The 27,742-nt window shown below is 39.0% G+C and overlaps 1 protein-coding gene across 3 annotated transcripts in view; it reads left to right on the forward strand.

Moving 5' to 3' along the window:
• The window catches only part of TOX (thymocyte selection associated high mobility group box), a 189,340-nt gene that overhangs the window by 85,042 nt on the left and 76,556 nt on the right, over positions 1-27,742 (forward strand). For all 3 annotated transcript variants that reach the window (XM_083517924.1, XM_083517925.1, XM_083517926.1), the window contains exon 2: positions 17,528-17,593. In XM_083517924.1, coding sequence (XP_083374050.1) covers positions 17,528-17,593 — 66 coding nt within the window. The remainder of the gene's footprint in view (positions 1-17,527; positions 17,594-27,742) is intronic.

A 27,742-nucleotide genomic window follows, 5' to 3' on the forward strand; every position in this document is an offset into this window, starting at 1 on the left:
AGCAAGATGAGCACGCAACTCCAGAGTCGTCCGCAACTGGACCTAACGGTCAGGGGTACCTTTACCTTTACACCAGGGATTGAACCTGGGACCTACATGTAAGACTTTACCACTGAGCTACAGGCCTTCTCCCCAAATAGTAGCTTGCATTATACCAACTGAGACCATTTGTCCATCCAACTCAATATTTTCTCCACTGATTGGCAGCTTTCCAGGGTTTCCTACCTGGAAATGCTAGGAATCAAAACTAGGACCTTGTTCACATAAAGGAGATAATCAGTCTTCCTTGCCTGCTGTGCACTTTATGGAATAGGTCTGAAGGAAAGTCAGTGTGGATACTGGTAGTTCAGCAGACACTGTAAACTGGGACTTTCATAGGTTTTGACAGAGTTGTTCACCAAAGGCTCCTGAACTTAGCAGTCTTGGGATAAGAGGCAGATCTTACACATTTGTAACTGGTTAAACAGCAGGAAGCAGAGAGTAGGAATTAAATAGGCAGTTGTCATAATGTTGGACTGTAAGAAGTGGGTTCCCCAAGGATCTGTATTGGGCTTTGTGCTTTTAAACACATTCATGAACAATCTAGAGCATTTGTGGCTAATCTGAAGCACAACTTCCATCATCCATGCTAGTTGGAGCTGATGGAGTTTTCCTCTGAGATTTCTATGGTTTTTGCATCGGATTCCCTCTAAAAATTGCATACAACTGCAGAAACCACCTCCATATCTTTATGAATCTAATCAATTTGACATAAATTGATGAGACTACATGCCTGTGACTGTGCGGTTGCAAAGATTTTGCAGTCGGTGGGTTTTGTGTGTAGTAGTATGGTTCTGGCGTGTGTGATTCTATGGTGGCAGGGTGCCCATGACAGTTTCTCAAGTTTTTTGTTTGTTTTAAAATTGTCACAGACCCCCCCCCCATCTAACGACTGTACCATACTGTTATATTCAATAATTAAAGGAATAGGCATTGTGTATGTCATCCACTAGATGGCTTCCTCTGTCAGTATTGTAGTTCTGGCAACATTTTTGCTTCAAAAATGAGTCTGTGCATGCACTACCATTTTTTGCCAGAAGTTGCTGCCACAGACTTCAGTGGGGCAGGACAATCTTAATAATGTTCAAACAACTGCTCAGATCTTTACTAAACCAATGAAGAATTGCCTTACTTTCAAAGACTGAACAAAGAATTACATCAGTAGTTTCTCCCATAATTAAAAAGAAATATGTAATTTGCCAGTTTAAAAAAATGAATAAACTGGGAGCCAACATGTCAGCTTTAAGCACTATTTAACTTGTTCTATCTGTGTTAACTTTTATTGGATGGGTTTGAAATCTGGCACATTCATGGACCCTGTCAGGTACACGTCTGTAAAGTTTTAAGTTAGCTCAATGGGTGCCATTTTTATAATCTATACAATTTTGAAGCTTATTGTGGTAGGCTTTTGTTTCTGTTTTGCTACTCGTGCATTGTTTTTATTTGTTTCTGTGTTATATATTTTTGTGTTTTTATTTTTTAAACTGCCTTGTGAGCCTCGGGAGAAGGGTGGTATAGAAACATAATTAATTAATTAATTAATTGCCCCTTTGGTATTCAACTTAGTCTTTAAGTGTGTATTATTCCCATACTTTAATGAGCAAAAAGCTCATAAATACATAGACCAGCTATGTGTACATCTTGTTCAGGGGCCAAAATGCTATCATTCTTGATACTATGATCAGATGGTTCTTGGTGCTCCTGTTCAGCTGGGATGATACTGAGGGGTCGTCCTGCAAGGATATAGAAGTCAGGTCTTTGCTGTGAGTTTGTGCCTTATCCATCTTCCTCCCAAATGTGCTAAGAGAGCAAAAAGCCTCCTCCTAGTTGACTCTTGCTAAGCTTTTTGTTTTGGCAATGACTGCCAAGCAAGCTTTACAGTTGCCTCTTGGAAAAAATCCTCATGACTGCTGCTCGGACATTGTTTTGATGGTCAGGGGGTAAAGTCTTGAGACAGGATGCCTTTTCCAGTTTCTGGAAATAGACATCTGGTTGGCCACTGCGAACAGGATGCTGGACTAAATGGCCTGATCCAGGAGAGCTCTTCATACATTCCTATGTTCTTGTGCAACTCTTTCCTGTGGGCTTCCTTCTAGGTCTTCGCTCACCACTCAGAGCTCTGTATGAACCATTTATTGGTTAATAAGTTGTCTGACAAGGTAGCCACTTTGTACCTAATTGCTCAGTTTATGTATGTATTATTGATGAGCTCAGTCTTGAACTCCATGTTCCTTGGAGGCTGCTTGATAAATCTGTCAGCTAATCCTGTGTAAGACACAGAATTTCCTGCTGTAGCATAATACATGACATTGCTTTTACTTTGTATTCCTGAAAGAAACCTGGTTGCGCATTTTCAGTGGGCTGTGTCTGGCAGCATGAAATAAAATCAGATACATAATTCACACTGCTTTCTGCATTACCTAGAGTTCCACTGTGATGCCCTGTAATGTGGTGAATATCTGTTTAGCTTTTTAAATCAGTATTCTGGCTGTTCTGGCTTGTAAAGGGTCACCCTACTGAAAACTATTTGAGTGAGGCAAAGGAAACAGGTGTTTTTAGCCTGGAAGAAAGAAGGCAGTTTGAGTATCCAGAGGGTTCTTATGAAGAAGGAAAAGGTGACAGTTTATCACAGTATCTGAGGAAATGGAGATTAGAGGGCTCAATCTGTAACAAAGAAAATTTAGTTTAGCTCTCAAAATATAAATAATGGACCTTAGTCTAGAATAAGTTACCAATAAAGTTGCGAATTATCTTTCTGGGATGTTTCTGGGATGTTTCTAGTTTAGTTTAGCTCTCAAAATATAAATAATGGACCTTAGTCTAGAATAAGTTACCAATAAAGTTGTGAATTATCTTTCTGGGATGTTTCTAAGGCAGAATTAGGTAGTGAACTGCCTCTGATAGGCTTAAGAAGGGAACCCTTCTTGAATCTTCCAAGTTTTATGACTTCAAACTGAAGACAAATTGCCAAATGTGTAAGCCCCATTTACTTAGAGACTGTCTCTAAGTACAAAGTCTCTAGCACATGATGGATTCTGTTCTTACCTATCTGTGAAATCTGTTTCACACAACTTGATGGGAGTTTGTAAGCGGAACTACACGTTGCTGGGAGCCACAGCCTCACATCTTCTCCGATAAAACTAGTAAAAAAAAAGTGTGTGACTTAACTGTCTGCTAAGGAAGTGTAGTAAGAGGGGGACTTGAGAGGGGGAGAAGGAGATCCTTTGAGGTCTTCAGAAGAGGACCCGGCTTTAGATTCCCCTATGGAACTGTGTAAGATTTATGGTGGTATATGGTAGAGCTTTCTTGGTGGTGGATAGAGCTGGGTCATATCTGGTTTCCAACATCACAATATATCGCCAGCTAAACATCGTGATACACCAATATACACAATATCTGAAATAAGGATGGAGCTATGTAGAGGCATTGGCTGGCTTCACAGTTTTTCCCACATTGTGATTTTTGCATAGCACTCTCACACATCATGATTCGTGATGTATTGCCAGGTCAAAATTTATGAAACCAACATCACGATATGGACTTGAAACTGGTTTCGGACGATATATTGATATATCACCCAGCCCTGGTGTGGGGCTGATGTACATCTGTTTTCTGTGAAAAAGTCACATCAAGCTTGTTGATGGATAGTGACACCAATTGATATTTAGTGTAAACCATTTTGTTTATTCAGACCTTTAGTAATATTTAAGTTATAAATATTTCACTGACCTGTCACTGTTACATGTTCCACAAAATGGTATGACCACAGTTTACAGAACCTCAAAAAGCAAGGTCCAAAAGAGAGAGGAAAGAACAGGGAAACTGAACTCTTCGCGTATACTTGTCACATGAGCAGTCTTTGCCAGGCTTGCTTCAGAGATAAACGTGACTGCTGAACTACTGTTTCCTAGATAGAACCATGCAGGTTCTGTAGTTTTTTGTATGGAGGTCAAGTACTTATATATTCTAATTCTGTGAATTTCAAAATGTGTATTGTTTTCAGAAATATATTTCCCTTGCACTTGAAGGTCACATTGAATGAAGCTGTAGGACAATGCTAGAGAACAGTCTTATTTTTCTAGGTGAAGTAATCACATCCTCTGGGAAAATAGAAAAAAAGACTTTGCACCATTCTTGGTTCATAACTGAGGATGAGAAAGACTTTCCAAAGGAAAATAAGCCAGAATATGAACTTTTCTTGCTGTGGCCTTGTTAGGCTGCTACCCTGCATATTGGCCAGTCTGCAAGAAATCCTACTCATTGTGGCTAACTCAAGTGTCTGAAAAACCCAAAGTTAGGAAACTAGATACATGTATGTGGTTAAGTTTTAATTAGTGAGATGGATTCTGTGTTACTAACTATCCACATAGATACTGGAGAAAGCAGGTCATTTGAACTGCATCCTTCCTCAGCCTTTTCTCATTTCTCATCCTCTAACAAAAACAAATTCACTTTCATGATGAGTCAGTTAAAGATATTAATGGAACGCCAAATTCAAGGAATCTACCCAAGAGAGGGTGCATTCAGACAGGATTATTGCATTAGCTTTCCTGGTTATAACGGTAGTGCTCTGCACAATTTATATATTGTGTTAATGGTTGCTTTATGATACTGTAGCTTTTTAATCAATATATCACTGCGTTTATTACATTTTAAATGGCAGGAGGGAGTGTATAAGTGTCTAACCACTACATCACACTTTTGCATACAAAAGATAAAATTGTTTAATGTGTATATGACCTTCAACGTACTTTATGCAGCCACCGGGTTCAACTGACAAGCCAAGTCTGGTAAGAAAACAGATGCATACTTGAGAATCCTACGTATGCCACCCTAAATTTGCAGATTGAGAAGGCAGAATATAAATCTATGAAATAAATATCAGTGCACCCATGAACTGTAGTGTGCCATAATTGCACCGGTACATTGTGTTCACTCTTTTGGGAAAAAAATGTAGCAGTGGAGAAACTTGAGATTGTGGAGAATGTAGTTTCCATAATAGTGAAGTATTACTATTTATTAGACTTTTCTGGTTTTGGTTTCCCAAATGTCTCCAAGCAACCTGCAACACGTTTAAAAACATAAACATAGATAGGTTTTATCATTGTGTAAAAATATCAAAATATATAACATTAATTAAAATATATAAATACCAAAAAAACACCCCATCCCCAATATATTTTTGCACAGAAGGGAGAACTATGCTGGCTGTAGCCTCTCCCATGGTTTGGATTGTGAGAAGATAAAAATCTAGAAGAGAAGAAAGACGTAGCTCAGCTATTCTCAACAAAACATTGCCTGCTCTTCCTTTGGCGTTTCTTAAATTCATTATTTTTCTTTCATTCATTAAATCCCAGACTGTAGTATAGGCAGCATGAAGAAGTTCTCACTCATAAAGAGTTCTCATCTACCATGTGACCACTGAACTTTCTTTCCCCTAAAACATAATGCAAAGTGCCACGGGAGGATGCTTGGTGCCAGGTTGTTTTGACTTTGGGCGGATTAGAAAGTGACGGTTCAGCTTCTGCTAAAATAAATAAGTGTGTAAAATTTACTAGACATCTAGGTGCATGTTGTGCAAACGTGGCACAAATTCACAGTTAAAGGAAAGAAGCTAACTCTGTTAATGAAGGATGTTGGACAAGCTAATGTCCCACATGAAGACTCTGCTAGACATCTCTCCTAAACTATTGAACAAGCTTGTCCTCCTTTTAATGAGGTACCAGATTTGCATACTTATTGAGGAAAGTGGAGCTTGGGAATGTTCTGTAGATTATATTCTCCTTCTCACATGTCAGATAATCTGACATGCTTTATACTATGTCTGGATATTTGTCCATCTATCCCAGTACCATCTACTCAAACTGGCAGCAGCTCTCAAGAGTCTCAGGCAGAGTTCCTTCTCATTACCCGATCATCATTTATTTATTCTTAACTTGAGATGCCAGAGATTCAGCCTTGGATCTTCTGCATGTGCACTGCTACTACGTTATGGCCGTTTCCAAATCAATATGAATATAATCAGCAGATGGCACAGAAACCTGAAACTCTGGATTAAAATGACAGAAGTGATATATGGATAATTGGCAAAGTAAAGCTTTGTGCTTACACACACACACACACACACACACACACGGTTATTGACTGTTGAAATACTTAGACTTTTGTGGGGATGAGATACAATGAGAGTTCTTGACGCTAAGCTTCAACACTTTGGTTAGTGCAGAGATGCTTGCAGCATTTTTTAAAAAATCTAAATGATTTAGAATGCCTTGACCTGGAAAAAGTGAAATGCTGCAGTTAAAATGGCGCCCTGTTGTTGGTCAGGACACAGCAGCTTAATCTGTTGCTTCTGCTTTACCCCCCATATTGCTTGCAAATGTGTAAGACAATATTAGGCCACTGTGGGATTTCTATCTTTTTCTGAGTTGTTCCCAGCGCGTGTAGTACAGTAGTCTGAAAGAGGACCCTAGTGAAGCCCCACAACTGTAGATCTGTAAGAAATCCTTCTATTAATTCAGTACACAGAAGGGAAAGATCTTGTAAAGGCAAAAGCAGCGAGTAATCTGGCTGGTTTAACACAGACTTGGCTCTGGCATGGGGGAACTTGGACAGGCTGCCCTTGATGGTGGCACCCAGGTGCCGTCCATAACTTAGGCCTCTCCCTACTTGCATACTTGTGAGTTGACTTTATCCAATGGCGGTGGCCCATTGCAGAATGACCACTGCTAGCTGGGTATATCTGCTTGCAAGCTAGTGCAGCTGGGAAGCTAATGGCTGTCTCTACCACAAAGCTCAATGTTCTGCAAGCAGACTTTCTTTGCTGTAAATGGGCCTCTGCTTCTGGGTGAATGGGAGGTTGGTGGCTGCCTCTGTCCCTCTCTGTCACCCACATTTTTTCCTGTATGGTGATATCTCCCACAAAAGGAGGTGATATAAGAAAATAACAAGTTGGTCCAAGATGCAGAGCATTTAATTAATCCATCACTGACTTATTTTTTTATTTGCTTGAAGTGCATATCCACTTTCCCCACCATGTACAGTGGACGCTTGGGTTGCGAATGTGATCTGTGCGGGATGCATATTCACAACCCGCAGCGTTTGCAACCCGCGTCTGCGCCCGCGTGTGTTACGCTTTGGTGCTTCTGCGCATGCGCGGCCACTGAAACCCGGAAGTAACCCGTTCCGGTACTTCTGGGTTTCGGCAGTCCGTAACCCAAAAAAAAAACAAAAAAAAAAACGCAACCTGAAGTGGCTGTAACCCGAGGTATGACTATTCTAAATGGTTCACAACTGGGGGAAGGGGTAATACTAGAGTCATCATTGTGATTATTTTTCTAAGATACTAAGATAAATGAAAGAACTAATACTATTGAAAGCCATGCCCCTGAATGGAAATCCCAGATGCCAGATGGAAAACACACACACACACACAAGAAACCCAGAAGTTTCCCCATTCCTTCCAAATAGACAAGCAAAGAAGAATTCTTGCTCAGCTCCAGAATGAGGTTGTTCCATAGCAGAAAAGGTTCTCCTTCTAGCAGCCAATTGTCATTACACAGATGGATGGTACCATGAAGCAGGTCCTAGTTTTACAAGCAAAGATGGAGGAACAGTCCTTGTCATTTATTTTCAGAACTTACAGACCTAAAAAAGCTGCTCATTTAAAATGCAATAGTTTCTCTTCCCGTGAATTCTGTTTTTAAATGAATGATCATATTTATTGCTCTAAGATGTTTACAACAAGGTGCTTTTTGGATTCTACAAAACTAATCTATCCTTGAAAGGTTGAGCACATCTGCCAGAATTGGGAGGCAGCTTCAGTGTTCCCTGTCCTCTTCAGATGTGTCTGATTGCTTTCATCTCTATATTCAATAAACAGTTTATTCAGTGTTTCAGGATTTCAGTGGTCTTTTAAAAAATGCATCTAACCCACAAGGTCAAAGGAAGATGAAATCCCACAGAGAGGGTGCATAGTTCACCTCTGCATGCCCACAGCCTTACACTAAGCAATATGGTAGCCCACCCTGTGGTGTCTGATATATTCACCATGTTTCTGTCTGGACTCTCCTTCTCCTCCACTTAGTTTGATCCTGCTTTTGCTAGCCTGCTGTGCTCAGTGCTGCATCTTCATTCACTGCAGAGAGAGATGACAATAATTTTGAGACTCAGCCAGGCACTGACACATGCAGCTCAAGGCAGAAAGCTAAACAGACTTACAACCTCTCTTAAAGTGTTGCATTAACTTCTGTCAGAGGTACAAGAAATGAATGAAATGGAGGCTTGACCTCTGTTCTATGGCTTCAAAATTCATTCTGTTCGTATTGCACATTTAACCAAACATTCAACTCCTCTATATTTCCACAGGTACTATACGAACAAATTAAGTGAGAAATAAACACTCATAATTTAAATAATATTTATGTTTCTTAAGGATTGTTTTCACCACCAGTGCTATAATACGATCTTTGTGGTTGACTGGAAGCAGCTTCTGCGGTATTTTCCATATAACTGGCACCAGTGGTAAAATCCCACTGGTGATCATTTTCAGTTCAGGAGATTATTATTCTTTTTTGTGCTATGTATACATAATCAAGTGATTAAATTGCAAGGCAAAAAGGAATGTTGGTATGATTTTAATATTGAATCAGGATTCCTTTTTCTGATTGTTTTTAATTAATGCACATACATGATCATACATAATGGTAATCTGTAAGAAAAAATATGTAAATTATATGCTATGTATATAATTTGTATTTGCTCAGAAGTCTAGATCTTTAATTTTAAAAAGCAACGGCAATAAAAATGGAAGTATGGCGGAGCAATAGTATCGATAGTCCATAAATTGGATCATGTTGTTTAGATCTGGAGAATTTTGTCAGCATTACAACAATTTACTTAATGATCAAAATGTATATGTGCTTTTAAATTCATGTAAAACTATTAAATATACATCTTTATTTTTGTGGAGCAGCTGAACATGAGATTGGGTTCTTAATCTGCATATTATTTTTCACAAGCATGCTCCTGAGAAAGGACTCTATGTTTGTTCTGGAGTCATTTTCTGAACTTTTAAAAATTGATAAATGCTGAAAGAAAAAGAAAAAGATCCCAATCACACATGCCTCAGTCATGAGACATGGGAAATGCAGCAGTCTTGGCTTATTGATTTATTACCGGTAATTGCATCTATGTCTCACCTTTCCTTCAGGGAGCTGAAGGTGGTGAACATATTTCTCCCCCACTTCAGTTCATCCTCACAACAACAGCACCATGAGGTAGGCTAGGGTGTGTTATAGGAGAAGAGCATTCCATGAATAGAAGGGGAATGGAGTCTACACTACTGGCCTTGTCCATGGCATAATGTGTCCCTCCACACAATGAGCACAGGCATCTGAACTTTGCATGATCAGGGTTCCATACGGCACAAAAGCCAAGCACATAGTTGTATACAGTGGCACTTCTCCTTTAAGATGAACGCTAGGAGATGATATAGATGATAGATAGATAGATAGATAGATAGATAGATAGATAGATAGATAGATGTATTGTCAGAAACAAGGGGTCATGCCTTTTAGGGTTTTTTGTTTGTTTTGTTTACCTTCACTTGGAAATTTCATGCTGCTGTGTAAATCACATGAAGTATTGCCAAGTTAGGAGAAGATTCTGTTTCAGTTTTATAATGACATATCATTTACAGAGCCGTTCTGTTTTTAGCTATAATGGTTTCTGTAACAAGATCAATTTTCCCCCTTTAGCCTAATCAGTAGATGATTTACTTCTGTAATCTACCTTTGCTTCATCCATATTTTTCCATTTCTGACTAGCAAACCCTAGAAATTGCTCTTTCTGGATCTGGGCTTTGGGTTTGTTTTTTAAATGACTGCACTTTGAAAGCTTTTTTGGGATTAGTGTTTTACAGAAAATATAGGTTAAAAACATTAGTAACCCTCCCCAAGCACATTAAAATACAAAGGATCACTAAGTGGTTATGGTTCATATTCTCTCTCTCTCTCTCTCTCTCTCTCTCTCTCTCTGTGTGTGTGTGTGTGTGTGTGTGTGTTTGAATTTTGTAATGCTGTGCTTCCTAACAAATTACACTATAGAACAAAATCTTTCCTGTGTTTCTTTTAAAGAAAATTATATGCAGCTAATAAATCAAAATATAATATTGGCTAGAAGGCCAAAAATTGTAGTTATGTCTAAAACTTGTGAAAATGCCTACTTTTAGTCAGCATAAGCAATCAAAATGTGCTGACTGTTTAGAATTCTTAAGCCATTTAAAGAAGAATATCCTAGCAGGAATAAAATAAAATAAAAGGAAAAGTATAATGTTCCAGGAAATAGGTTTATTTGAGTTGCTTGCTCTATGTCTATAGCAACTTTGCAGAATGGAAGTTGATCACTTTATGTTGAGAAGAAAATGTGACCTTTTAGGAGAACCTGTGTGCTTGGGGCCATTTGTCACATCAACATTAATCACTTGACAATACTGTATGTGCAAAGGAGTGCCAGCTCATACCCTTCTGTCTCTTTAAGAATTTTAAACTCTCCACAAAGACCCTTTCATGATAGCAAAGCAAGTCAGATGCTAAACTTCACTTGAATACACAAGAAAATAGTTAATCCCACCTAACAGGAACTCAGGCAGAGAACCTTCCCAATTCACACCTCTCTTGTCCTACTTCCAGTGAATAGGAACACACATATAAAATTGGGAGCCCATTAGTTCCAGCAGGGTAAGTGCCCTGGCTGACATCTAGGTTCGGACTCTGCATAAAGAGCAGGAGGATCCTCAAAGACACAGGGCTCCCTTAACACATTTTTAAGTAAGTGAAGTAAGAGATATTACCATTTCAAAAGAAGCCCCCTTCCCTTGTTAAGCTCGGGGGTCTAAAATAACATAAGAATTCCACTGTATTTATCTCAGTGGTGTGGACAGCCAAATGAGATGTCATCCACTATAGCTTTGTTCACAGTGAAATTGCCAGTTTCTCTTGTGGGAAGACCTTTTTGCAGGACCTGTTGATTCCATCACAATCATTGTGAGGAGTCTCACTTATAGGCCATTCCAGTCTTAAGTGTCTGAACCCAGGTGGAACATATCTCAGCCCAGCTGGATCTCATGTGCACCTTCCCTTAATTCTTCTACTGCTAATGTTTTCCACACCCATATTTCTTGTGGCAGAGGAGGTATTCAGGTTTATCTCCCCCTCCCATCCTTAATACCATTCACAAACCTTTGAATTCCTGCTGCTGTATTATAACATTCTTCCTCAGAGATGTGAAAGCCATCACAGTTTATGTTTCCTTCTGACAATAATCCTACAATTACCCTTACAGTGGTACCTTGGTTCCAGTAGTAGATAGGTAGCCGTGTTGGTCTGCCATAGTCAAAATAAAAAAATTCCTTCCAGTAGCACCTTAAAGACCAACTAAGTTAGTTCTTGGTATGAGCTTTCGTGTGCATGCACACTTCTTCAGTATCTGAAGAAGTGTGCATGCACACGAAAGCTCATACCAAGAACTAACTTAGTTGGTCTTTAAGGTGCTACTGGAAGGAATTTTTTTATAGTGGTACCTTGGGTTACAGATGCTTCAGGTTACAGACTCCGCTAACCCAGAAATAGTACTCGGGTTAAGAACTTTGCTTCAGGATAAGAACAGAAATCACGTGGCAGTGGTGCAGTGGCAGCGGGAGGCCTCATTAGCTAAAGTGGTACCTCAGGTTAAGAACAGTTTCAGGTTAAGAACGGACCTCCAGAATGAATTAAGTTCTTGACCTGAGTTACCACTGTATTTATTTTCCTTTTACCTTACTCAACTTATGGAACTACACAGCCCTTGTCATAGCATCCTAGAAACTATCTCCATCCCATCTATCACAGTGCTGAGAAACATCTGTTCAATGAACCTGACATCCCCTATACCCTTGGTAACAATGTATTTGTTTCATTATTTGTATTAGGTTGTTACTCATCCTTCACTCTAAGGTCCCAGGGCAGGTTCCAACAACTCAAATAATACAAACAAACACAAATGCAACACCATAATAACATTAATGAATAGTTTTCAGCTGTCATGGCCAGTGAAAAGGGAAAAGTCTTGATGAGATATGTGACCTTGATAATTCTAGCTCAGGTAGAATTGAAATATTCTTTCATTTGTTGATGCAGGAGTTGAGTCTTTGAGAGTTAATGTTGGCTTTCCTCTCCCATTTGGCACTGCAACCAAGGGTAATATATTATTTATTAACTTTATTTAATCACTTCTTATTGAAAAAAGTCTCAAAGTTTCTTATAACAAGTTGAGAATGCAAAGATTCCATAACATAGCCAAAAGCAATGAAAGCATGCATTGTACTAGAAGTGTTCATCCAGCAGTAATCAAGAATAAGAAAAATACCACTCGCCACCAAACTAAAGGAACATAAAGAATAGCCCCCCCCCAAAGAAAACAACCTAAAACCCACACAAAGATCCAGATGCCTGGGTGAACAACAACATTTTTGCTTGGTGCTGAAAAGCTGACAATGTTGATGCTAAGTGAACCTCCTTTTGGAGAGCATTCTACAAATGGGCTGCCACTGAAAAGGAATTTTGTACATTTTAGGAATGCAAGATCTTTGGTAGGATACTTGCATCCTTTAAGTAATGTTTGTGTTGGGTAAGTGCTAGCCTGCCTATGTTGGTCAGCCAAAGGACACAAGGGTATATTCAACAGCTGGGACTTGCATAACATAGACTGTAAACATCCCTGCTTTAATTACCTGTCCAAAACGTAAATCCTTTGTTTGGTGATCTAGTAACAAGCATGTAATACAAATGGGCACACTTAGTTTTCACTGAAGTTTTTCTGATCCCTTAGCTGGCAGTGAATGGAGAGCATTGATAATAGAATATTGCAGTTTGGCAAAATGATCAGCAGCCCAAATTGAGCATTTTAGACCTTTTTATCAAGGAAGTGAAATAAAATTTACTGATGGGGGAGAAATAGCAGAAACTTTTTTGGGGGAAAACGCTGGTGCAGATCCTGAAAACTTGAGCTGGTGGAACCATTAGAATGCAAGATTGCACAAAGTATCAGAATTTCACTTACTATAGCAATCAAAATCCCTAAATTTTATCCACACAACTTTTTTTTTAACCTCCAACTGGAAAAATGCTAGAGCTATTTGTTAAGTGTTATTCTGCTCATAATGTTCTTTCTTTATTTCAGTCTTGGTTTTACACTTTATTTTCTGTTGCTCTCCATGGGTGGTCTCCCACTGTAATAGTTCCTACACCTAATTTTCTTCTGCTTGACTGTATTATATGAAGCTTTAGTATATGCAGACCTTTCATGTCCTTCACATACTAGCTTGACATTTCTTCTATTAAGTCTTTGAGATGTAGCATTCTAGCTGAGCAGGTACATTCAAATTGCTCAATAAATATATATATAGCTCAGTTTGGATTTTAGTTCTCAGACACACTATTTTTGAAAACAGATAAGGATTCTTGCCATTAGTAGTGCTTCTCTCACTAGCTGTTTTTTCTTATTTAATTAATTTTGTTTTTAGTTGTTTTTAGAGGGGATAATATTCTAAAGGACTTGTACACATCAAAAATGCACAATCTAATTAAGTCATTGATTACATGGTACTAAATTGTCTTTAATTCAAATAACTTGGTTTGACAGCCTGTTTTGGGCCACAATTCTCAACACAGTTCCCTGAACTAAATGGTACTTCTGAGTAGGCATGTATAGGAGGAATATCCTGTTAATGCATGTCTGCTTGGATGTTCCACAGTACTTAAAGGGTCTTACAGCCATGTTACATGACACATTCATCATATAATTTGCCCTTGACTACAATTGTTTTCTTTTAAGAGATTGCCATATCAGATTCAGACTGAAAACCTAGCATTTGGGGAGTGAGGGTTTGTTGTTGTTTAGTTGTTTAGTCGTGTCCGACTCTTCGTGACCCCATGGACCAGAGCACGGCAGGCACTTCTGTCTTCCACTGCCTCCTGCAGTTTGGTCAGGCTCATGTTTGTAGCTTCGAGAACACTGTCCAAACATCTCGTCCTCTGTCGTCCCCTTCTCCTTGTGCCCTCCATCTTTCCCAACATCAGGGTCATTTCCAGGGAGTCTTCTCTTCTCATGAGGTGGCCAAAGTATTGGAGCCTCAGCTTCAGGATCTGTCCTTCCAGTGAGCACCCAGGGCTGATTTCCTTAAGAATGGATAGGTTTGATCTTCTTGCAGTCCATGGGACTCTCAAGAGTCTCCTCCAGCACCATAATTCAAAAGCATCAATTCTTCGGCGATCAGCCTTCTTGATGGTCCAGCTCTCACTTCCATACATCACTACTGGGAAAACCATGGCTTTAACTATACGGACCTTTGTTGGCAAGGTGATGTCTCTGCTTTTTAAGATGCTGTCATTGGTTTGCCATTGCCTTTCTCCCAAGGAGCAGGCATCTTTTAATTTCGTGACTGCTGTCACCATCTGCAGTGATCATGGAGCCCAAAAAAGTAAAATCTCTCACTGCCTCCATTTCTTCCCCTTCTATTTTCCAGGCGGTGATGGGACCAGTGAGGGTAGGGAGGCTTTAATTATTCTCCCCCGGAGTGCTTCCAGTCTGGATCGTGCACCTACACACCAACAATTTGGATTGGCAAAATTGTCCCACCAGAGTAAAAGGAAGCTTTCCAGACACAAACAAATTGCAGGCGTTGAGGAGGCGCAGTTCAGTTCCCCTCATGCTAATGACCTGATTCAACTCACCAGCAGTGGTGGGGTGGAGTCACCCTCCTGACATTGGCAGGGCTGGGCTAGGGCAGAGACACAGCAAGATGAGGACTACATGAGTGTAATGGCAGGAATCTCTGCAGTGGTCAACCTGTGCACTGAGATACCCATAACCTCATCACCATCCTGCCCTAGGCCCATCCAGCTAAGCAGCAGTGACTCTGGTGTCAGGAGGGCAGCTCTGAGGCTCCACTTCCCATGTGCCATCATGCTGGCAATTTGTGAAGGATCAGGTTTGCACCATGATAAAAATCAGCTACTGGGTTAGTGTGCATAATATTTTAATCGAAGTTGCAGACACAACCACCCACTCCTATGCCACATTAAATATTTAGTGATTTGAGCAGAAAGGGTTGACTACTTTCTGCCATACAAATTTCAGGTAAAAATCCTACTGCAATGTTAGGGTACAGTGTTAACTGCATACTACTTCTTTCATTTACAAGGTGCATAGAATCCTTCATTCATTTCAAGTCATACTAGGAATCATGCTACAGAATCCTGGTAGTCTTCTTCCTCTTCTTGTTGGTTTCACCCAACTGCTCATGCGGTACCAATTTAATGTGAAAAGAAAATTTGTCAGAAGTAATTTATCATGTTTGAAGTATCATATTAATTTTCATATAACAATGGGTTTCAACTAGCATTAGCATGGCACTTGGAAGTCCAGATATATAAGCTCAGGCTAAGTAAGAAAGCGTAGTCAAACCAGTTAAGCCAGAGGACTATAAATATTCTTGGATTGACATCCGTTTGGCTGATGAGTTGATTCTAGGAAATTAACAGCACAGTCCCATACTGAGAGGTAGATTCCATTAAATCCAGTGGAATGGTTTTTGGCTTAAGAATGTCACATAAGAATCTGAATTTGAACATTTATATATGGGCAGACTTCAGGCTTGTTAGATCTAGTTTGGGGTTGTTGTTTTTAGAAATCCAGGATCTACCAAACAGAGTGTGGTGCAAAAGACATACAGCTAGAAGTGAAGAACTAGGTGCCTCTGAGCACATTCCAAATCCAGGGATTATTATTTTATTCAGTATTAGAACTGAGTTCACAGCTCTCTCACACAAAAGTTCTCTCCTGGCTACCTTCATTTCAACAGCGTAGATTAGGTAGGAAAAAGACATTGTTGCTATTGTTAAACAATTGTGAGTCAGAAAACCTCACTCCAGAGTCAGTGGACTTTCTCTGGGCTGTCTAGGGCTGTGTTTTGTAGTAGGCAGTTTATTATCTTGTAGATACAGCAGATTAAAATGATTTTACTTTCTCCTACTGCAAATGGTTTTCAGGAAAAGTGTAAGTGAACAAGGATGGGGAGGAAGCTGGGAAAGAGTTCAATTTTAACTCCTGTCATTTTAATTCTTGTCAAGGATGATAGCAGGGCAATCCTATACATGTCTACACAGAAGCAAATCCCACTTCCAGTGGTGTTTCCCAGGTCAGTGGGTATAAGATTGCATTCTAAAAAGGCTAGCTTTGCACAAGTCAAACACTGGATACAACAAGCCAGAGAGGCTTCCAAAAAAACCTAGTTTAATTAAAACTGTAATCCTACCCACATTCACTTGGAACTGTGCTCCAGTCAACGCAATGGAGCTTAATGCTAATTAGACTGTATAGGATTGCATTGTTTAGTACTCTAAAATAACATGATACAGGAAAGTGATTTGGTACAAAAGGTAGGTTTTGTAACTTGAATGCTGTTGGGATAAAATCCTGGCTCCTTGTTATATACTTAAAAAAACAAAACAAAAACTTCATTACTTCCTTGCTCTAACTTTATATGATCTCTTACATCTGTGAGTAAATTGCACGAAATATACCCAACAATACCTTGGAGAAACAATTTTAACAAGCATAGTACAATTCTCAGGATTTGTCTCTTAATCTTCTTCTAAAGTTAAGTAGGAAAACAATGAGAATTACATGCACATTTAGATGCATACTTAAGAGTATGAAATAAATAAAGTATGAAATAAACAACACTTGGCGATAAAACGTGTCTTCATTTCATAGTTCTGTGTACTTGATGGTATTTATATAATAGGTTATGTAATGTTACACTGTCAAAGAAATTTATCACACAACTGTATTGAATAACATGAAATGTATATCTATTCTATCAGTTTGGGGATGGTAATTTCAGTTAAGGTAGCAGAGAGTAATTTATTTTCACTCTATCAAGTCAACTATTGCCTTAACATGTCTTTGTTTAGCTACATATATTTACCACCTTAAATTTCTAAAGATTTTTCCTTATTTTTAAATGGGCATTTAATATATTTAATTATAAGTTGTTATTTATCAGTACTGAAACATAGATTCTGTAAAGAGCCATTTTTTAACTTTTCCATTATTCTGCTTTTCTCTACCGCTTAAGTATACATGGTGCACAAAATGAGCCATTTTGTTTTAAAACAGATTGCAAATGAAAGGAAACCATTCATTGCCTGCTGTAATTACTAGAGCACTAATTACTCCTAATCACTGGCATCCAGGGTCAATAAGGATGACAACAGGAACATCAAAGACAAGACGTGCACTTGCAGTTACACATCTTTTAAACCAGGCTATAATTTTTTAATGGTGACCGTTTGTCACTTGACGCTAGAAGCATTCAAAGTTGCTAATTTTTAATCCACAGATAGATAGATAAATAAATGTATATTTATTTCTTTTTCATTTGCAGTTTGACGGTGAGAACATGTATATGAGTATGTCAGAGCCGAGCCAGGAGTACGTGCCAGCCAGCCAGGTGGGTTAATTAATCTTCTCTGCCTTGTTTCAAATTGTAATTAAACAAATTCAAAGAGTTGCATTGCAAATGAGTGGCACTATCAGTAACTGCTGCAATCAGAAATAATCATAATTTATAAACAAAGCATTTAAGCCTTGTTTCCAGCTAATGAGATAGCACTGATAAAACGCCAGAGTTGGCAGTTGTTGAAGACACTACCTCGTTTGCTCTCCAGAATGCAAGCAGCTGTTTTGCCAGCATGATCATTCCCAAGCAGTTGTTTTACCTTTAGGAAATCCTCTTTACAGGTGCATGCTATTTGTTTATCTGACTACAGACAACTTCATCATTATAAGCCACAGGTGCCACAAATTGCTTAACTTATCACGTTCAGGTCTGTTTGGTCTAAGAACTGGTGTATTCAATTGCAAGGGCACCTTATTTCCCCCAATAAATTCTAACCTACCACATGGCCTGTTTAGACCTTCAGAGTTACAAAACAGACCAGACAATAAAATACAAAAAAGCAAACAAAAGTTCATGTGGAATCAGGTCTGGCTAGTCCAGACATTTGTTTCTGATGCTGGCAGGTAATAATCCATAGTATGTTACAACTTTCATTCATATATATATATATATATATGCTTTCGTAGATTTTCACGGGTACAGGAATGCAGGTTTTGGTGTCTTCGGGTGTCTTCCCGTGTAAGAGTTGGGGTGTCTAGGCGACGTTTCGACGAGGTCTCACTCGTCATCTTCAGGCTGGTGCTTACGGCTTCTTGTTACTGGAACAGAGCAGGATCTCAGTGTTTGAGTTCCTATAAATACTGTTGAGGGGGTGTGGTGTATAGCCTCCAACGTTCTGGGTAGAGAGGAAGTTCCCAGGTTAGTGTGCCTTTTCTTCTTTTGTTCCTTAATTACCTGAGGGATATCTTGAGTGATTTCTTGAGTAACAAGAAGCCGTAAGCACCAGCCTGAAGATGACGAGTGAGACCTCGTCGAAACGTCGCCTAGACACCCCAACTCTTACACGGGAAGACACCCGAAGACACCAAAACCTGCATATATATATATATATATATATATATATATACACACACACACACACACACACACACATATATACATATACATATATATATATATATATATATATATATATATATATATATATATATGCAGGTTTTGGTGTCTTCGGGTGTCTTCCCGTGTAAGAGTTGGGGTGTCTAGGCGACGTTTCGACGAGGTCTCACTCGTCATCTTCAGGCTGGTGCTTTCGGCTTCTTGTTACTGGAACAGAGCAGGATCTCAGTGTTTGAGTTCCTATAAATACTGTTGAGGGGGTGTGGTGTATAGCCTCCAACGTTCTGGGTAGAGAGGAAGTTCCCAGGTTAGTGTGCCTTTTCTTCTTTTGTTCCTTAATTACCTGAGGGATATCTTGAGTGATTTCTTGAGTGATATTCTGAGTACCACTTAGGTGGGTCATTAGGTGTGGATTAGTTGCTAAAGCTTTCGTGTCTTGACCTCTTGAGCTTGTGAAGAGTTTTTTCTGAGAAGATGGCTGTACTGCACTTAGTTGTGCTCTGGCTTGGCTTCGTGTATAGGGGCGAGCTGTGGTTTTGTGCCCTGTGCCAGCCAGATCTGTGTAGGGATTGCAGGGGGGTGCAGCATCCGGAGGTGCCACTATGGTTTGGCTACTGGATGGTGTCTGTAATTTATCTGTGGAGAGGGTCTGGGTTTGGGTCTGGTGTGGTTGATTGGTGATGGCGTTCTGTGTGCCTCTGGTTCTGGTGTCGGTTTTTGTGGGGAGGGCTAATTTCCAGATGTCTGGCAGGCGGGACGTGTCGTCACGCTTGTTCATGTTGTGAGGGTGTTTCTCTATCTCGATGGCTTCCATGATTATTCTCTTGTGGTGATGTTCCATGTTAAAGAGCAATTTGGAATCTGCAAAATTAATTTCGTGTCCTGTTTCTTTCATGTGTTGGAAAAGAGAGGAAGTTTTTTCTTCTTTTTTGACGGCATTCTTGTGTTCTGCGATACGTGCATTTATTCGTCTGTTTGTTTGTCCAATGTACGTGGCTGGGCAGACTTTGCAGGGTATTTCATAGACCCCTTGGTTTTCCAACTGGATTTTATCTTTGGGGTTTCTGAGGATATTGGCTATTTTTTGGTTGGTGCAAAAGGCTGTTTTGATATTGTGTTTATGGAGGATTTTGCTAATTTTATCTGTAGTGCCCTTGATATAAGGAAGGAGGGCCATGCCATTGTTTTCTTCTGCCACGTACATTGGACAAACAAACTCTCTTTTCCAACACATGAAAGAAACAGGACACGAAATTAATTTTGCAGATTCCAAATTGCTCTTTAACATGGAACATCACCACAAGAGAATAATCATGGAAGCCATCGAGATAGAGAAACACCCTCACAACATGAACAAGCGTGACGACACGTCCCGCCTGCCAGACATCTGGAAATTAGCCCTCCCCACAAAAACCGACACCAGAACCAGAGGCACACAGAACGCCATCACCAATCAACCACACCAGACCCAAACCCAGACCCTCTCCACAGATAAATTACAGACACCATCCAGTAGCCAAACCATAGTGGCACCTCCGGATGCTGCACCCCCCTGCAATCCCTACACAGATCTGGCTGGCACAGGGCACAAAACCACAGCTCGCCCCTATACACGAAGCCAAGCCAGAGCACAACTAAGTGCAGTACAGCCATCTTCTCAGAAAAAACTCTTCACAAGCTCAAGAGGTCAAGACACGAAAGCTTTAGCAACTAATCCACACCTAATGACCCACCTAAGTGGTACTCAGAATATCACTCAAGAAATCACTCAAGATATCCCTCAGGTAATTAAGGAACAAAAGAAGAAAAGGCACACTAACCTGGGAACTTCCTCTCTACCCAGAACGTTGGAGGCTATACACCACACCCCCTCAACAGTATTTATAGGAACTCAAACACTGAGATCCTGCTCTGTTCCAGTAACAAGAAGCCGAAAGCACCAGCCTGAAGATGACGAGTGAGACCTCGTCGAAACGTCGCCTAGACACCCCAACTCTTACACGGGAAGACACCCGAAGACACCAAAACCTGCATTCCTGTACCCGTGAAAATCTACGAAAGCAAATATATATATATATATATATATATATATATATATATATATATATGTGTGTGTGTGTGTGTGTGTGTGTGTGTGTGTATGTTGTAACCTAGTATGGAATATATATATATATATTACCACACACCCACATACCCTTCATTCTGTAATTAAACAAACTTTAACATGACTGGGCCATGATGATAAATATTTTCTTTTTTAAAGCTGTGTTGAAAAAGAGAGTGTTCCCAGAACACTGCTGAATTCATTTTAGAGTGCCTTTTGGAACTTCTGTGATTGAACTTGCTTGGCTAAGACTGCTATAAACTCTGCACGTAGTTTTGAATAGAACTGTTTGATTAAAAATTGGGGGTGGGATATTCTTTTTTAACCTTTACATCCAAAAAACTGTCTTGACAAGTTTAGCAGTACTGTGTTAGATTAAAGCAACCAGGCATCATCTTGTTCATGCCTTAAGGGCTTTGAAGCACAAGGGCTAATTGAATTTGTTTGAAACTGTAGAAGTACAAACTCTCTGAATGATTGCTGTTACAAAGCAGCTGCTACCTTTCAGAGAATCATTATGTCTGTCTTAAATAGTTTTGAACAAAGAATGTACCTCCACATTTTCCAACTGAGCCATTTTCCTTCTGCTGATATGTCTATACTATGCATATTAAAACACCAGGTATCACTTCCTTGGGGTATTTTAAAGTATTTTTAGAAGTTGGTTACACATTTTATGCCACAGGACCATTTCAAATATTTACCAAAAGGATGCTAAAATGCTCTTTATTGGTTGTAGGATTAATCTATATTTATGATTTTATTCAGAGTAGATCCATTGAAACTAGTAGACTTGAGGTTGTCATGTGCATTGTTTTCAGCAGGTATACTCTGAAAACGACTTAATGTTGTCTACAGCCTATACTTTTAAACTTTAAATACATGTATTCAAAATACGACAAGAAAGGGAAATTCCACAGATGAAAAATGTTCATGCTGCTTCTCATGAATTTATACTTCACAACAAGAAATAAGATGAATGTACTAAGAAAGCTGAACTTCAAATTCCTTATGTTCACTAGAATGTGTTCATATTCATGGAGGCATCTTAGGGCCTTATTCTAAGGCTTTAAAAGTCAATTCATCACCTTTAGGCTAACATAAGTAAAAACTCAACTGTCAATCAGGAAAAAAGTATAACATCAAACATCTGCATAGCTTGGTAATCCAAGACAACTTGCCTCACAGCATCACTTGACAATTATCATTTCTGTTCAATTTTCAAATCAGTACATGCTTTGGGACTTATGTACTAAGTTGCTAAGTAGCAACATATGGCTCACTACAGTTCCTGTGATGTTGCTGCAAGCAAACAGCATAATTCCAGACTTGAAATGATTTCCACAGAAAGCCGTTCTTGGAAATGAGCCAGAAGTATAACTATACCATAAAAAATAATGATATTCTTTTAGTTTGTCCCAAAAGACTGTTTGATGCTGCTAAGCTTGTGTATATTTTATATATGTAAATATTGTATTCTTGGTGACAAATATCTGGTGTAATGTTATGCATCCCAGGCAGCTTTTAAAATATTCTCGATGCTCAGATATTCATTATCACACAGTAAATGATGACGTTTTCATTAATAATTGAACTTCAGTGTGGTGATATTTAAAATAGCATGGAATGTGCACCCATTAGGGACTCTTTTGCCTTTGCCTCATGGCAATCTTCCATGGTCATCTGTGTGCATCTCCTGATAGTATTTTCCATGTGACATATCATGGAACTTCTTAGAGTTGAGTATTTTCTAGAAACTTGAAAAGATGACCATAGTATTTTATCAAGAGTCCCTTGGTTGTGATTATGGAATAATCACCCTGGAGTACACATCAGACATGATGCCCTACAGAATGGGCATTGCCTGTTTCCGTAAGTATCTAAGATCTAGTGCTTGAACATATAATGATGGTTATATTTGAGATTATGAATTAATTTCCACCAATTCCAGCCTCTAAATCAGTGAAACACATCTAAAAGGCTCTATAATTACTTGATAAGATGGGGTAAATTTCTTTTTATTTTTGCCCACTGCATGTGATAGGACATGACCTTTGCATTTTGCTTTCTAATTTTTTTGTTGATGAATTGGTCTTCCAGGCCTGATATTGCACCCCTTTATTTTTCACACTTTTTTGTTATCCTAAACAGCTTTGATATTGGCAGTCTGGTGCCTTCCCTTTATAGTTAAATATAAGCCTGGATTACAGTTATTATTAATTTTTGTGCAAGGCTATACCTCATTAAAAAGATATGTTAATTTAAACACTGTATGCTATCTATAATGTGTTATACAACTTTTATCAGCTGCAGTAGCTGGTTTCTCTGTTAATCAATAAAACAAAAATAACAAAAGCTATTATTTTATCTTCCAGAAGGCAAACAGAAAATCAATCATCCAATGATACATTTTCAGGAAAGTGCTCGGGTTATTTCCTCCCAGCTCATGATGCCTGCTTTTATTTTCTGCGTGAGATAACATACCCTTGGATGGTTCATACCCAGTATAAAATGCCCCTTAAAATATGCACTGTATGTTCTTCTGTGCTCCTTTTCAGGTGTAAAAAGTACCCTGCAGGTATCATAAAATGTAGGCTCCTTTCTAGGAAACTTTCTAGGGCAGCAGTTTAAAGATAAACAACCATGGGGAATATTGAATGAAGATGACCATCTAGGTCTATCTGTAGGCATTAAAGTATTTTGAACAACTTATTAGGCAAACAACTATGGACCTGTTCCTTGTTGCAAAGGCTCCCTCTGTAAAGTGAGCTTGACCTGTTGACCCTTGACCCAGTGAAACAATAATGATAGGAGGATACAAATTAATCTAGTTAATCTCACAATGTCTGGCATCTCAACAAGCCCAAACTAGTTACTCAAACCCATCTTCAGCATAGCATTCAAATGATTACTCTGTGCAATCCCAGAGGTATTCATTACAGACAAAATTGCTCTTGCTGCCTTGCATACAAGCTGAGTTTTCAATGGGAAATGAAAGGCTGCCTGGAAAAATAGGACACCTAATTAAGTTAAACTACTCTAGCATTTGGCTTGACATCTTCATTACTCAAAATTAAAAAGATGCTTCACTTGAGCACACAAGTTACTATTGTTTATGTTGTTGCCTTAAATTGGCGGCTCACACGGCAGTCTGTTTTTCAGAATTATATCTTTTAATAGCTCGCATATTTCTTGCAGTTTATAAAAATGTCTGAAGAGCTACCAGAGGTACTCATAATAGTCTATATACTGTAAGTACAAATGATTGCATGTCTAGTCCTAAGTCTCAGCTGTTAGATGTTGCTCTGGACTCTCACACAAGGCTTACCCATCCTGTGAGTCTTTATTGATTTATTTATTTTCCCATCCACCCTAATTTTGCAGATTAAATTGAATACTCCTTCCAATAACTGTGTCCCCAAGACCAGATTCCTTCTCCTCCAAGAGGTGCTTGGGACTGTGTGGCCACCTTGAGTTGTTGTTGTTTTTAAGTAGTCTTTTCAGCTCCCTTTGAGTGGTGCTCAGTGGAGAAGCAATACAACAGAATTGTATAGAGCAGCAGTCAAAATCAGAAAATGGAAGTTCTTTTGACAATAGCAGAACGGAAACTGAATCCTTTTGGCTCAGTTTTACTTCTAATTCTGGATTAATGGGTCGCATCCTAAGATGGAAAGAGATTTTTACTGATTTACTTTCCTGCTTGCAGCTCATATGGCCCTCACCCCGAAAAACAGCATAAGAGGTAACATGTGGGATTACAAAGGAAGATGGAACTGGTGACAGTCGCCCCCACTCTTTCCATTCAGAGGCCCCTTTTGTCAGGATAGGACGGTTTGTGAGTGGAAAGTCACCTTTAGATCCAACACTCTCTCTCTCTCTGTGTGTGTGTGTGTGTGTGTGTGTGTGTGTGTGTGTTTTAATGTGCAGTAAGCCCCAATTTACATATGGTATCATGCCTAAAGCTAAAACTGTGTATAGTCAAAACACATTGGGTTAAATGGGGAGTAGGTTTACCAAAGTCATTTTCTCCAGAATCCCAGTCTCTTTCCTTACCCTTTATATCCGCCCGCCCCCATTATTATTATTATTATTATTATTATTATTATTATTATTATTATTACTACTCTCGTAAAACTGAAAGCGCACAAATTAAATGTGTGTACTTTGCAGGCTTACTGTATATAGTAGAATAGAGGTGGATTCAAAAGGGAAATAATACTAAGCAAAATTTGACTGTGTTAAAATACAGCTGTCTTTGTCATATTAGGGAGTCACCTATTCACATACTGGTGTGCATTTCCCCCTCCCCCACCATCAGATTAATTCAGCTAGAAAATAGGTTCTGTAAAAATTAATAGAGAATTAGTAAGAGTAATTTTGGATTTCACCCTAGGAAACCCAATTTCCTTTTTTCTGCATAGTACACCTTGTTGTGTTCTGATATGCATTGTGACGGAATGTTTTCATAGTAAGCGACTTTAGGTTTGCAGCCTAAGACTATCACAGTAATGAGAACATATGAAAAGCACAGCATCTTCATTGCCAGTTTTAAAATCAAAGATGTTAATGAAGCATCTGACAGGTTAAATGTGGTGTATAATATACATTGTTGTGTAGTAGCAATGTTAATATTAAGACATATTTTTATGCTGCAGTTTGATTGCTACATTGTTTTTAATGGTATGGCGTTGATTAATTCTACTGCGTTTATTTCCAGTATAACTTAGGCTATCTGACAACCGAGTCTATAAAACAGTACTTGCAAGCAAGCGTCATTGATTCCAGCAAAACTTACCGGTACTTTCAAGTACTTGTGTTCAGGGTTGAGGGATGAAAATTATCACTTGGACATTTATTTTCATACTAAAGCTCTATGCTTCACAAACACTAAAATATAAAAGTAATGGGTGGCAGACTGCATGGCTGATGTAAGGAAAGAAGAAGAGGAGCAAAAGGAAATCATTTTCAATGGGTTTTTAAAATCTTGTTTTATCTATATGTGCCACTGAAAAGTGAAGAAAAGATTTTAAAGAAAAGAGGAGGAGGGGAAAATACTCTAAAATGTAAAAAAAAGTACGTTCGGAATGGAGTGGAACATCATGAACCACACATGTTCTAACAGGATGCAGTTTGATCTCTTTAAATATAGAATAAAAGACAACCAAAAATCACAGTTAAGAAGAAGCATAGAGGACCACAGATCTAATCACCTGACATTGTGTTGCTGACATGTACTGAGCAGTGAGGGGCAGGGCACAGTGGCAGTGAGGTCAAACTGCCCCAATCTCACCCCACCGCACCTTGTCCTCACAGTCTTGGTGTGTGGCAGTGACACTACTGCTATGAGGCAGCTTTGTGGGCCCAGTGCTCCCCAGTGGCCATTACTACTTTTACCTACTTGGGCAAAACTACTACAGAACCTAATAATGTCAGCCACAACTTCAAGGACTCATTCACCTGTTCATCTTCCAATGTGATATATATCATCATCTGGCAGCAATGTCCTTCTGCATTCTGTCTTGGACAAACAGGCCAGTCTCTGCACAAAGGAGTAAATGGATACAAATCTGATATTAATATGTATATATTGCTTAAGACATTTGATAGTTTTTAAGGTGCCACAAGACTCAAACATGCCTTTTAGTATCTTTGTCAATAGTGTGCATTTTCCGCTGTTTGGAGAGAGGTAGCACATATGCAGCAATAGGACCATACTGGTATTTCATCAGACACTGAAAAGATGAGGGCATGGTGAGGGGTCCAGTTCACATATGGGTTGTAATAACGACCACAAGGAGCTGATGCTGCTTGGTTACTTTCTGAGTAACAAAATAAAAAATTCCTTCCAGTAGCACCTTAAAGACCAACTAAGTTAGTTCTTGGTATGAGCTTTCGTGTGCATGCACACTTCTTCAGATACACTGAAATAGAAGTTGCCAGATCCTTCTATATAGTGAGAAGGTGGGGAGGGGTGTTACTCAGAAGGATGGTGGGAATGGGAGATAGGCAGATAGGCAGTTTCTGAGTAACAGTTACTAATTACCTAGTACAATCAGTGAATAGATTATTGCATCTTCAGCCATTTAGCTGCCTTAAATTTCCATGGAAATGGGGTTCTATCTGTTGGCATGGCTTTTTTCTTTTGCTGCCAGCAGCAATCCTATACACACGAGCAGAATTGAATGGGACTTAGTTGTAAATACGCATGCATAGGATTGTGATGAACCAGTTTAAGGTTGGGTCACTACCTATACGAAAATAGTTGGGGAAGCTATTCAAATGGCATGTTTAATTAATAAACACCTATTTCCTTTTAGGGGACTCTGAATTTGCCGCTTTAAAAATCAGTTATGCAGCAGTCCTGGTCTTGTAGTGGAAAAATAATGTTTTGCTTGAAGCACTGCCCTTTATCTAATGTGAATTAAAGAAACTGATGAACACTTCACAGGGAAAATGTACCTTCTGTAACAATATGCTCTTGATGACTTCTGCTTGACTTAATTTATTGTGTGTGTTTTTAAACGATTGTGACATTGCTGTTGTCTGTTCAGTAAAGAAATATAAGAAATTCTTTACAGGATCATTGACTTAGCCATATCAGTGATGCTGTTGGACATTTTTTGTTGAGTGTTAAGATGATTTATAAAGTAGATTGAAGTGTTGTACAGTAATGTATTATATCGGAAGAGAATCTGTCACCTTCTAGATGTTGCTGGACTACTACTTCCATCATCCCTGACCATTGGCCATGTTGATGGGAGCTGGAGTCCAATAACATCTGGTGAGCCATAGATTCCCCAACCCTGATTTTTTAGTTCCATGCTATCCTAGTTTATGTGTAGTAGAAAAATGTTGACCACTGCTTGGTTCTTCAATACTCCTAACTTTCAGAAAGATGCATGTTGTGGCTTTCCCTCTGTTTTAACAAATTATGTCTACAGTAGTCTATTCCTAGCTACAAAAATACTCATTTCCATTAA

The sequence above is a fragment of the Podarcis liolepis genome, assembly GCF_965112155.1.
Source record: "Podarcis liolepis genome assembly, chromosome: 8".
NCBI lineage: Eukaryota > Metazoa > Chordata > Lepidosauria > Squamata > Lacertidae > Podarcis > Podarcis liolepis.